The 13,878-nt window shown below is 35.5% G+C and overlaps 1 protein-coding gene across 1 annotated transcript; it reads right to left on the reverse strand.

Annotated features, from left to right (window-relative positions):
- Positions 1-7,524: 7,524 nt before the first annotated feature.
- On the reverse strand, positions 7,525-9,610 carry LOC131640747 (uncharacterized). The gene is made up of 4 exons (XM_058911137.1): positions 9,388-9,610; positions 9,020-9,249; positions 8,833-8,938; positions 7,525-8,612 (listed from the first exon to the last, which is right to left on the reverse strand). Exons 1-4 carry the CDS (start codon positions 9,608-9,610, stop codon positions 7,525-7,527), a joined length of 1,647 nt encoding a protein of 548 aa, XP_058767120.1.
- Positions 9,611-13,878: the final 4,268 nt, after the last annotated feature.

Genomic DNA, 13,878 nt, shown 5'->3' on the forward strand with positions numbered 1-13,878 from the left:
AAAACACAAAAAAAAATCATTCAAACCTTAGCACCCGTAGACCCCGAGCTACAGATGCTCTGATTCCCTCTAGGGGATATGTATGCAGAGGATCGCGATGATCTTTGCGAGCATAATCAAACAAACACCTTAGGTCCCACCTATTTCACAAGAACCTCTCAATAACATGGAATGAAAAACAAAGCAAAGAAACCTATAGAGTACTATAGATACGTTGGGTGCTAATACCTTCCCTTCGTATAACCAACCCTCTTACCCAAAGATCTCTCCCCCCACTTTTAGGTTATTGCAGCTTTTTTCCTTTTCCTCCTTTGGAAATAATAAAAAGTTTGGTCGAAACAAAAGAAAAATCATTTTTTTTGAGCACTCGAGCCCAAAGAAGGCATCAGGTGTCTCATCCCACAAAAGAGGAACAAAACGGTTTTTCGCCCGCGACACAAATGAATTGAACTTGTCTCTTCCAATCAAAGCCTTTAATTGAGGTTTATGAAACCGTGATTCCTGAGGATGATGAAGGTATATTAATCAGATGAAACCCCATATGCTGTTCTTTCAATCCAGAATTTCACAATAGAAGTTCTTTTCTCATCAATTTTCTTGGGCAATATCAATAATATGAATGGATGTATTGGATGAATGGCCTATATGAAGTATGTACATGAATATGATGTGAGGGCCAATTGGGTAATAAATAAGTGGGCAAATTTTGGGGTGCAACAGGAAGGGATCCATGAAATCAATCCCCCATAAGTCGAACAACTCCATTTCGAGCATACCTTTTTGTGGCATCTGATTCCTTTTGAAAATGTTACCTATTCGTTGACATCTATCACATTCTGTTATACCCCAAAATTTGCCCACATCATTTTTCAAGAAAACTCCAATCTGAAAATTAAGAGTCTCATATAATTATGGATTATTTCAACAAATATCCTAACATATGAAACACTTAGTTTTTAGAATTTTTCTTATACAGTAATTTGGCCTGCAGTTGAATTTATTCTTACGCAAACGCCAAATACTGTTTATTACTTCACACATGCTATTTATTTATTTACAGATAAATAGTACTGACACAATTGGTACAGAGTTAAATCTTTTTGCAGGCGCAGAATCAGGAAACTCAGACTGTACTGGTAACAAGTAGATTATTATTATCTTTTGTTTCCCACTAATTTTTGTACTATATTCCATTATTTGCAAAAATCTTTTCAAATCTCTTTTTCAAAAATCAAATCTCTCCTTTTTCCAACACTATCTCCACTTTCTTTCAAATCTTACTTCCACTCAAATTTTCCTTTTGTACGGAATCACATCATTCCCCAACGTCTCTTTCCTTCTTTCCATTCTATAAATACCTCTCATTTTCTTTCATAAAATCTCACATCAAATTCCAATTCATCTTTCAAATTCCTACCTCATATCTATTTTCTCTTCTTCCCTAACAAGAATGGCAAAGTGGATAGAGACACTGTTTCTTACAGTCATCACCATTGCTACGGTGATCATGACTTTCTTCTGCCTACATAGTCCTGAGGAGTGTGGACCTGCAATGGTTATGCTCCCAATCATCTACATGTTATTGTTCATAGCATGGGTCATTAACCGTCATTCTTAAAATTTGCCGTATTTCTTATTTCTTAAATGTACCGTTTATTCGTCGTACTGTTCAATATAGTATGTGATATTTGTACTGTCAGTATTAAATGTTGTACTACTTGTCATAATATTGCTTAATTACTAAGATAATATTTTGTGTGTTTTCTGCCAGTCAAATATTCCTATTTATGTGCATTAAATGATTTTCAGGGTTATTATCGGTAATTTTGCCCGCATACCGTAAATATTAGTTATTTATTATGTCTATGTTTTTTTAACAAGTCATGTAAATAAACTTTCATTTTTCACATAAAACAAAAACAACAAAAAAGAAAATTAACTTTGACTGTTGATTTTTCACTCTAACTGCTACGTCAATACCTGGACAGTCAGTTGACAGCCAAACTGCTGGCAATACAATTCTCAGTGTTTTGTACCATCAATCAAATCAATCTTTCACAATTCAAAATTCCAAGATCTTTTGTGCTAGAAGTCTTCTGAATATCACGCGATTAGCAGAAACTCAACACTGCACAAAAATCAGGTACGCTTAGCTGTCTCCTACATAAACAATCCCTAATCAGGGTTTTTCTTGTTTTTACAGGAGCAACAAGTTTTTGAGAGCTCAAATGGATTTCATACACATCCATATATCTCAAAGTACCATCATACAAATTTTCAAACTTCAATTCACTCAGACGCACCGTCAGCAGCTCAAACAGTCAACAGACGACCCGTTTGACCAAAAAAGTCAACAGACAGTCAAGAATGAAATTTTTTGTCAAAGTCCATATTTTGTCAAAGGATTCATCATTTGATCATTGGATGATCATAATTCATCAAGGAAAGATCAAAAATCAACAAAACCCTAAGATTCAAAATTAGGGTTTTTGCCTGAAAAGTCAACTCAACTTTGACTGATCATAACTCTCTCATCCTTCATCCAAAAAATTCAAACCAAAGCTCATCTTGAAGGAAATTCAATTATCTTTCAAATTCCATTGATCCCATGGTCATTGGATTCACCATTTGAAAAATATGATCAAAGACATTACAGGTCATTTTCAAAGTCAACAAAAAGACACTTTTTTCAAAAGGACACACAAGGAGCATCAAAAATCATTTTGACATGAGACCAAAGGCATTGGTTAGAGGACTCTTTGAGGTTTCCAAAAAGTGCAAGATCTCCTTCATATGACAAAAATTGAAGGATTTACACCTTGTTGAAGTTGGCTAAATTTTGGGAAAATACATGAAATCAACATTGCTCAAAAATGTATTTTTTCCAAATGGGGCCAAGTTTTCAGCATTCAAACATCATTTCCATGATGTTATGGGCCTCCCACGACCAAGACAAAGCCCACATCATTTTTCTCCATTTTTTGATTTAATTTTATCATTTAAGATTAAATTAAAAAGGAAAAAAGGAAGGATAAATCATAGCTTATTTTCTAAGCTAAAGCTTACACATGTGGCTTAATTATGCAGCAAGGAAGCTGCAAGGAAAGGCTAAGGAAAGAAGTGTGGAAAGATCAAGCAATGGTTGCTTGAGTTCCAAGCTTGAAAGTCAAAAATTCAACAAAAGCAATCATTGCTTTTAGCTTCAATTTTAAGCACTCCAAGGCCTATAAATGAAGCTGCATATTTCACAAACAAGGGAGAGCCAAGACACCCACGAAAATATAGCAAGCATAGCATAGAAACACACCAAAATTCTCTCAAAATTCCATAATTTTGTAATTTTCAATTTCCATATTCCAATCAATATTAATACAAACAAACACTTTCAATCATCTTCTAAGATCATATAGAGTAAGAATAAACTCTTTGTGTGGTCCCATGAGAGTCGTAGCACGTGCCTAGTGTTCTTCATGTTCATATGTGATCAATTTTTGTTTTCCTATATTCAATCAGTCTCAATGTAATCTAATCATCCTAATGTGTTCATGAGGCCTCATAGGGTAGATCTGGGCTCTAACATGTGAGTTTCCACGTGAGGATAGATCTATGCCATTAACAAGTGTTCTTGCATGCTTAAGCTTTAACCTCTTCGAATCCATAGCTACAGTGCCCAAATAGCAAAACTAACACCACCATCATGTTCAGGAGGTGATTTTAAGTCGATCTGGGTCACTTGTTTTTATTTCTAACGTTTATTTTTGCAGGTGAGGGAAGCTACCAAAAATGGCGTTTCTGATGTACAAATAGGGGAGGTTAAAAGCCCCCGCTATCTGTTTAAAAAATAAAGGAGCTGAAGGTTGAAGACGACCACGCGTCCCAGCGTGGTTCGCCAGTCAACTTGTCTTCGTCCACACAAGCAACGTGGGTCCCACTCACTTAAAATCTGAAAAAAAAAAAAAAGAGAAACAGTTGGACTGGGCCTAACACGTATCACTATCCACACCCCTGGTTTCTGGCCCAAAAGCACCTCTTGAACTAAACTCAGTTCTCTTTCAGGTTTGCTTAATACACCCCCTGCAGGTTTTAATTAATAAATTTCTATATTTTGCATTTTTATTAAAATCAACCAATCATAAAACACCAAAAATATTTTATTTTTAATTTTTAATCTGATAAAATATTTACTTATTTTTAGGCATAAAAATATTAATATTTAATTTAAATTAAGGCTATTTTGTATAATTAATTAGTATATATTTATATATTTGCTTTTTAATTATTCTAACCAATCAAAAAATCATAAAAAAATTTGTTCTTTATATAAAATATTGTTTATATATTATAAACTAATTTTGTACATATTTTGAATAATTCTCTTTTTAAGTTTTAATTATTTGTATAATTATTTACATAATTATGTTTTAATTAACTTAAATCAATTGCAAAAAAATTCCAAAAAAAAATTAGTTTTGTTTAAAATTAATTAACAAATATTTTGTACATATTTTAAACTTAATTTCTAGGTTTAAATCTATTTTCATCTTTTTCTTCATTTTAATTTAATTAATCATGCATTAATTATAATTAAAATCAATCATAAAAATCCAAAAACAGGCCTTTTATTTTCCTTGCAATTTAAATTCCTAGATAAATGTATAGGATGTCAAATTCATGTAAATAGGCTAGTTTACATTTCCTGCACAATCGATGTAATAGCGTAGATTTATTTTCCGCACTTTACATTTCCGCATTTTAATTTCCAGCAAATATAAACTGCGTGTATGTCAAAGATAAAATTGAACCGTTAGATCACTAACTTCAAAGATAAATATCTGAATACAAACACAATCACACTTGCACCTCTTAAGGTAAATCCCTTCTCATTCTTTTCAAAATCAAAGTCAAAATTCCACTGTTTTGAGTACAAAATCGAACCTTGCGTTTATATCCGGTGAAAGGATAGATTTTTAAAGGAAATAGGATAAAGACCTTACAACTCAGGGTAGACCTCCTAGTTTGCTTGCTCAAATCAAAACAAACAAAATTCTCATACACTGTTGTTTTTCAAAACAAAACTTTCCAAAAAGACAATACTTTGTATACATCCAAACACGGATTATTACAAAGTTAACGTTCTTTTCAAAACATCTTTCGAAAGATAAACAAGCATTTTGTATACATCCACACACGGATCATTACAAAATTCAATTTACAAAAGTATTTGAAACCACATATGAGCATTCTAAAGCAATTGAAAAGTGATCGAAAAACAAGTGAGCTAAGCAAACTTAAGAGCCCATGGATAACCATGGATACAAAGGGTGCTAACACCTTCCCTTTGTATAACCTACCCCCTTACCCAGAATTTCTTATAGGTCTTTTTTCTGTTTCTTTTATAAACCTTTCCTTAATTGGATAAAATAAAAGGTCGGTGGCGACTCTGTGAATTTTCAAAATGCGAAAGCATTAAGCGATAAAAAAGAGTCAGTTCACGTATCTCTACAGAACAGAGGTATGGCCCGGGATTAAAAAAATCGGAGGTCCACACATTCCCTCACCACACTCTGAGTATCCTTAAAAAGCGTTGGCCAATATAATCCGGATTGGAGGACTTTAGCAGCTGTCCTGTCTCCACTAAAGTGTCCTCCATACTCTGAATTGTGACACGCTACCAATATCTCTCTTTGTTCGTCTTCTGGCACAGATTTTCTCACCATCCCGTTAACTCCTTTCTTGTAAAGGAATGGTTCATCCCAGAGATAAAACCTGCAATCATGTAAAAACTTTTTCCGTTTGTTATAATCAAAATCATCAGGTATGATACCACCCACCAAGTAGTTTGCATAATCTGCAAACCACGGGATACCAATCATAGCTAGGATGCGTTCGTCAGTGAATTCATCCTTGATTGGGTGAGTTTCTTCAGTTTCTTGGATCAGAGACATTCTGGACAAATGGTCGGCAACTATGTTTTTGCATCCCTTCTTGTCTCGAATTTCCAAATCAAACTCTTGCAAGAGTAATATCCATCTGAGCAGCCTTGGTTCTGATTCCTGTTTGGCAACAAGATATTTCAATGCAGCATGGTCAGTATAAACAATTACCTTTGTTCCTAACAAGTAGGCTCTGAATTTATCAAAGGCGTATACCACCACCAACAGCTCCTTCTCCGTGGTGGAATAGTTCATTTGAGCTGGGTTCAAAACATGACTGGCGTAATAGATAACATGCAATAGATTTTCCTTCCTCTAGCCTAGCACTGCCCCCACTGCCATGTCACTAGCATCGCACATGATTTCAAATGGTAGAGGCCAATCAGGTGAGATGACTATAGGGGCAGACACCAACTTGTTCTTCAAGGTGGCGAAAGCGTCTTCACACTTCTTATCGAACAGGAACAGAGTATCTTTCACGAGCAAACTGGTTAAAGGCTTCGCAATTTTTTAGAAGTCTCTTATGAACCTACGGTAAAATCCCGCATGTCCTAAGAAACTCCTTATACCTTTTTCATTCACTGGTGGAGGTAGATTGGCTATCACCTCCACTTTAGCCTTGTCCACCTCAATTACCCGATGAGAAATTTTATGGCCTAACACAATCTCTTCTCTTACCATAAAGTGACATTTTCCCAATTAAGGATCAAATTTGTACGTTGGCACCTTTCGAGTACAAGAGAGAGATTTGTTAGGCAATCGTCGAAGGATGGACCGAACACTGAAAAGTTGTCCATGAAAACCTCCATGTGCTTTTCTAGCATGTCAGCAAAGATTGAAGTCATACATCGTTGGAACGTTGCTAGAGCGTTGCACAATCCAAATGGCATCCTTCTATAGGAAAAGATACTGTATGGGCATGTGAAAGCCGTTTTTTCTTGATCTTCAGAGGCTATTGCAATTTAGTTGTAGCCAGAATATCCATCCAAGAAACAGTAATAATCATGACCTTCCAATCTTTCTAACATTTGATCAATAAACGGAAATAGAAAGTGGTCTTTTCTTGTGGCCGTGTTCAATCTTCTGTAGTCAATACACACTCTCCATCCCGTCACCATTCTGGTTGGTATCAACTCATTCTTTTAATTCTTAATAACTTCCGTGCCCCCTTTTTAGGTACCACATGATCTGGGCTCACCCACGAACTATCTGAGATGGGATAGATCAAACCTGCATCTAACAGCTTAACAACTTCTTGGCGAACTACTTCCTTCATTGCCGGATTTAACCTTCGTTGTGGTTGAACAACTGGTTTTTGATTGTCTTCCATGAGAATCTTGTGCATACAAACTGTAGGACTTATTCCCTTCAAATCCTCAGTAGCCCAACCAATGGCAGTTTTAGGTTTCTTAAGTACCTCGATGAGCTTCTCTTCTTGGATCTCCATAAAACTTGAGTTGATAATAGCCGGACATTTCTCTTTTGAATCATGAAAAATATATTTCAAGTTTTCCGATAGCTGTTTCAGCTCCTTTTTCTTCTTAATTTCCTTCTCTTCTTCAAGAGAGGCAGATTGCCTCAGATCTTCCCATCAGTATGGTTTAGGCTTATTCCATTTATGTTGTGCTTCTAACATAGTAAGCACTTCAGATTCCGCTTCATTTATATCTTCATCCTTCTCAGAAATAGACAAACTGAGGACTCTTTCCAATGGTAATTTCGGTATCTTACTCTGAACAGATTGGATGAAAACCGTGTCCAAAATTCCAACTTGCTTGCTCGAACTCTCTTCATCTCTGAACTTCATGGAATCTCTGACATTAATCTTCAACTCTTCATCATAGACTTTGAGGGTCATTGTGCCTCCCTCCATATCTATCATGCATCTTCCTGTCTCAAGAAAAGGTCTTCCCAAAATCAAAGGGATTTCCTCATCTTCTAGCATTTCAAGGACCATAAAATCCACTAGAAAAACAAACTTATCAATCTTCACTAGCACATCATTAGCAATACCATAGGGTCTCTTCATCGAGTGATCTGTAAATTGCAGTGTCATGCGTGTGTCTTGTACTGCACCTAGCCCAAGCTTCTTGTAAATTGATAGCGGCATCAAGCTGACACTTGCACCTAAATCAATTAGTGCCTTCTTGAAGGATCTGTCTCCTATTGTGCACGGAATAGTCACCGCCCCTCTATCTTTCTTCTTCACTGGAATTTTTAAACCTTGAAGTATAGCGCTGCAAGTCTCCGTCAATTGAATTGGTTCGGACTCAATAGATCTCTTCTTTGATATAATGTCTTTCATGAACTTGGCATAAATTGGCATTTGTTCTAAAGCTTCAGCAAAAGGGATGTTAATCTCTAGCTTTTTGAACAACTCCATAAATCTTTCAAAACTCTTCTCATGTTGGTCTTTCTTCTTAGATCTGGTCGGGTAAGGGAGCACAATCTTCTGCTTAGGTTCCTGTTTCTTTTCTTTGTCAGTTATTGGAGGTGTTATCACTTCTTCCGATTGTTTTGAGTTGTCTCTGATTTCGAGATCAACCTCTAACAGTCCATCATCTTCAACCTTTTCTTCTTCAGGTTTCTCAGCAGCTTTACTTTTTCTTGTGACCACAACTTTGACATGATTTTGATCTCTAGGATTATGAACAGTTCCACTTGGCAAGGTTCCAAAAGCTTATGAATTTGAAGTCAACTTTTGAGCTATTTGACCTAGTTGCACTTCCAAATTCTTGATAGAAGCAGTAGTGTTCTTTTGATTGTTTCTTGTCTCATATTGGAATTGAATGTTGTGGGCTGCCATTTTTTAAAATGCAATTTCCCAATCTGCCTTTTTTGGAACTTGTTGTTGTTGTTGATATTGGTTCTGATATTGCCCATGTGCTTGCTGTTGTACATTCCCTTTCTGATCTCTCCATGCAAAGTTGGGATGATTCTTCCACCCCCGGGTTGTATGTGTTGGAGTAGGGATTATTTTGCTTCAAAAATTTAATGTCTTCAATCTGTTGTGGAGTTGTAAAACAGTGAACAGTGTTGTGTGGTCCACTACAGATTTCACATACTTCATTTGATGCTTGATGTACCTGAGCCACTTTCTGAGCACCAATGTTTAGTGCCTTTAACCTTTTCTCAACCTCTGCAGCAACTGTTTCTTCAATTTTTACCTGTTTGTTGGTTTCCAACTTCAAATCAATAATTCTTGCGACCTTGCTTGACACTCTGTCGTATAACTCAAGATGCTCGTTTGAGGCAATTGCTTGAATTATCTTCTTCATACCAGTGGCTATTGCAAAATTAGATGAACCACCGGCTGCTGAATCAAGAATTTTCCTTGTCTGAATTTTTAGTCCATTAACGGACATTTGCATCTACTCAGTATCATCCATATTGTGAGTAGGACAGGCCACTAGAATTATTTTAAATATTTTTTAAGCATCTCCTAGTGACTCACCTTCTTTCTGCTTGAAATTCAGGATTTCGTATCTTTTTCTCAATGATACGGATGCGGGGAAATATTCTTGTAAGAATGCTTTCTCCATCTCAGCCCATGTAGTTATACTTCCCGCAGGTAGGGAATAGAACCATTCTTCAGCTTCATCTGCTAGTGTAAATGGGAACATACGAAGTCTTTTTGCTTCTTCCGTATGTCCCTCTATCTTCAATGTTGAGCTCATAGTCAGGAATCTTTTAAGGTGCTTTTTGGCATTTTCATTCACTTTTCCAGCAAATTACCGTTTTTCCAGCTGATTGATTGTACTAGGATGCAACTGAAATTGTGCTACATTTACCGGTTGGTTGACTATTGTCAAGCGATCACCTGGATTTTTGTTTCCACCATAATCACCGAGTAGTCTTTCTAGTGGTGGTGGGTCTGCAGCCATGGTCTCAGGAAGTGTTTCAGTTTCTGAGTCTGATTCAGATTCAAAGTGATTAGTGTCTGACTCTGACTCATAATTGATTGACAGAGCTTCTTCTGTGTTCTGAGTCAGTGTTTCTCCTTCAGTTTCTAGTGTAGCTAATTTAGCTTTCCTTAGTTTGCGATGTAAGCTTCGTTCCGGTTCTGCGTCAAAAGGAAAATCAGCTGAGGCCTTACCTCGCATAAACAGATTAGACAAGAGTTAGTGAAGGGTAATTTAAAAGCAAAAGAAATAAAATTTTAATCGCAAAGCAATACAATTTCAATTGAACTAAAATTTAAACTTTGTAATTTGGCACTCCCCGGCAACGGCGCCAAAAACTTGATAGGAAAAATAGCAAGTGTACTATTTTTGCCTATTGTAGTAATAAGAGGTATTTTCCCAAGTATCGAATCACGAGGAGTGGCGTAGTAACTACTAAGTGTTTACTAGTTCAATTGAACAAAAATAATAAGATGGTTTGATTTTAGAGAATTATTGCAGAAGTAAACAACACAAATAAATAGATTTGTCTTTTTGAATGTAAAAGATGCTAGGTGAGTGGTTAATTTGGTTTGTAATGTTATGAAACTTGAATTACCAACAATCAAATATATGATCTCAATTACCAATCTCTCGAGTGTTTTTCCCTAAGTCCTTAGTGAAAAACCTTTGAACATTTATTCTTAATCCCAATATCCATGAAGTAGAAGAATGAATTCAAGCAATCATAATATCAAGATTTTAAGAGGTGATCCTAAGGTATCCCTAGTCCTAGAGGATATCTATAATGATCCAATTGTGCAAGAACCCTAACAGCCACAGCCCTGTACATGTCAGTCTTAAATCTATCTCAAGTTGACTGCAACAGAAAGCATGAACACATTGCAAAATTGAATTGAAAACATAAATCAATAGATTGCATAATTCAATAATTCATAGTCATTACATAAACCAAATTAGGACCACCCCATAGCATTGGGGGGTTTAGCCTCTCATAATATTCAAGAAAGATACACAAAGGAATTTTGACATTACTTTCAAACTATGATGACCTTGATCTTCAATGGTGTCCACCGTTGAATCTCTCCGCCTCCAAAATTCTTGATAAACCTATCCTCTCTCATATGGTGTTTTCTATCGTATTCGTCAAAAAGTGGCTTTTCCTCTCACTCAAAATCACTTATAAATCATTCTAGATTTTCAGGTTCAAGCCAAAATACCCAAACTGCCCTTAGAACTCTTAAAAAAATCAAAACATAAAAATCAGAAATTATGTCCCGCACCGCTGACATGGGCTGACCGTGTCAGCTTCTGTTTCGTTTTTTAAGTGGCCTTCAGCGGAGTTGACACGGCCATGTCACTTGACACGGGCTGCCCGTGTCAGCCTCTGCCCATGCATTCCAACTTTACAATCACCAAAAGAGATCAAAAGCACCTAATATACATGATAATGAGAAAAATAACATAAAGTAAGCAAATTAACTAATACTAAAGGAATCACTGAAAAACTCTTAAAAACAACCACAAAGTGTTACCAAGTATGACGATCTTATGCCGAATTCATGACAAAACTAAGTAGAAATGGTGACCGATCAAGAGGTTTCATCACTTCACACCTTAGCTCCTTCATTACTGAGTTCAGCCACATTGCTTGACAATTTGCAAATGTCCCTGCAATATATTCTACCTCACAAGATGAAAGTGCAGTCACCTGTTGCTTCTTGGTACACCATGATATGCTTGCCTCATTAAACTTGAAGACATAGCCAGAAGTGTAACACCCATCTAAACCCCCCAAATATTCATGTAATATTAAGAATTTAAATCAGAGTAATTCATAAAAAGGGTGCAACATTTCTTCATAAAACTTCTTAATAAAAACATACTGCTCCGTAACACGGGTTCTCAAAATTTATACTTCAACATCTCAGAGAAATAATTTATTCCAAAACATCTTTATTAAAATACTTCAATTTAAAATGTATCGTCAACTTCATAATTCATAAATCTTGTTTAAATCATTTTTAAAACAAGATAAAACACTTCAAATACATCATCATCAACATATAATTTAATTCAAACGATCCACAACGACCCGATGTTACATCTATCAGAGCAAGACCCTCTTCACTGCAGAATAATCACTAGACTTCACCAAGAACTATCTCAAACTTCCACTGCTATTCTTGAGTACCTGTCCATTTCCCATAGTAGGGGAAATATCAGCATAAAGGGTGAGAAATGACAATCATTATAAAAAGTGTAAGGAATAAATATAGTAGGACAACAGTATACTCATATAACCCACTTATCAATACACATATCAACATTTACAACATGATCACTAGAATCAACCTAATCAACATAACCAACTTCAACTATAAAATCATCATAAACACCTTCATCAACTTCAACAAATATACACAGCATATTCAACTTCTTCAACATCAACATAATCATATAAGCAACTTCATCAACATAAACCACATAAACAGCTTAATAGACTTAATCAACATAAAACAACTTCATCAACTTAATCAACATGAACAACTTAATCAAATTAATCAACATGAACGACTTAATCACTTCAACAAACCCAATCAACATAAACATCATAAATAATGCGACACAACATGCGACTTAACTATGCATATGCATGTGGTACCATCGGAGTAAAACTCCCAACTTAAACATATGCCAGGTTATCAAGGCATTTTCAACTTAATCAGGTGCCATCAAGGCCAACTTAATCGGATGCCATCAAGGCCAACTTAAACAATGCAATGTATGCGACATTATGAATGACATACAATCAATAATATAAACAACAACAAATGCAACTCAGAACAACATAATCAACATTTCAACTTTGTCTATTTAAGCCTCCAACCAAAACTTGCCCATAATTAGGACAAAACAACATATTCAACGTACGAGAAAATCCACACATTCCCAAAACTTAAGTAAAATTACGCACGGAAAGTCGCATCGATTTACCAAAAATTATGCTACTGGTTTTGGAAATAGTTTTACAAGATAGAAAATAACCTTAGCTTTCCAACGGTCCAAACGGCGTGTCAAACGGACACCCGAGTAAAAAATTACGAGTTTTCTAAGTTTTCGGAAAGCGCAAACTCCGACATCATACAATGGCACAACAAAACCTCATTTCACACCAAGTAAATTTATTTCCAGAACATGAAACTATTTTTATAAGAAAATACACATTATTAGCTTCTTAGCGCTTCGAACAGGGACTCAAACAGACTTACAGATCAAAATATATGAATTTTTGAAGTTTTCCCCAAAACCAGATTTTTGCCCAGGAACAGCTACGGGTTTTATGCATCTTTCCATTAAAATCCAACCAATTCAATTATTTTTCATGAAACAAACACATATTCATTCATACCTAACATATAGTAGGGAATTGGAAACCTAAAACATGAATTTTAACACATTGATTTTGATCCCAAATCTCAAACCCCAACATACCAAATCCCTATAACTCAATCCAAAACTCCCCAAATCATACCAAATCAAATTTCTCCATTGAACCAATTCCATACACAGATTATACAACTATCCAAACAAGATTATAACATCAATTATGATAAATTTTCACAAATTAACTCAAAACAACAAACAACCAAAACCTAACCACAAAACCCACAACTATCTAAACCTTATACCAATTATAATAATCAAGATAACTCCCGTTACCTTAGATTGATGAGCTTTTTCCTCTTCCTCAATGAGTTCCTTCCTTCTTCTTGCCCTAGCCTCTTCTCCCTTTTGCTGTCACTTTCAAGTATGATTAAAACTCCCTTCTCATTCTCTAATTTTTTTCTTTATAAAGTCCCTCATTATAAATTACCTCTTTTACCCTCACTTACTCTTCTACAATTGGCTATTTTACCCTTATTATCTCTAGCACCAATAATACTTCATTCTACTAATTAAAAATAATGATAAATAATTATCTTAATTATCTAAAATCATTTAAATAATCCTCATAATTATTTCACTTCACTCTACCTCAC

The sequence above is a fragment of the Vicia villosa genome, unplaced genomic scaffold, assembly GCF_029867415.1.
Source record: "Vicia villosa cultivar HV-30 ecotype Madison, WI unplaced genomic scaffold, Vvil1.0 ctg.003292F_1_1, whole genome shotgun sequence".
Classification (NCBI taxonomy): Eukaryota; Viridiplantae; Streptophyta; class Magnoliopsida; order Fabales; family Fabaceae; genus Vicia; species Vicia villosa.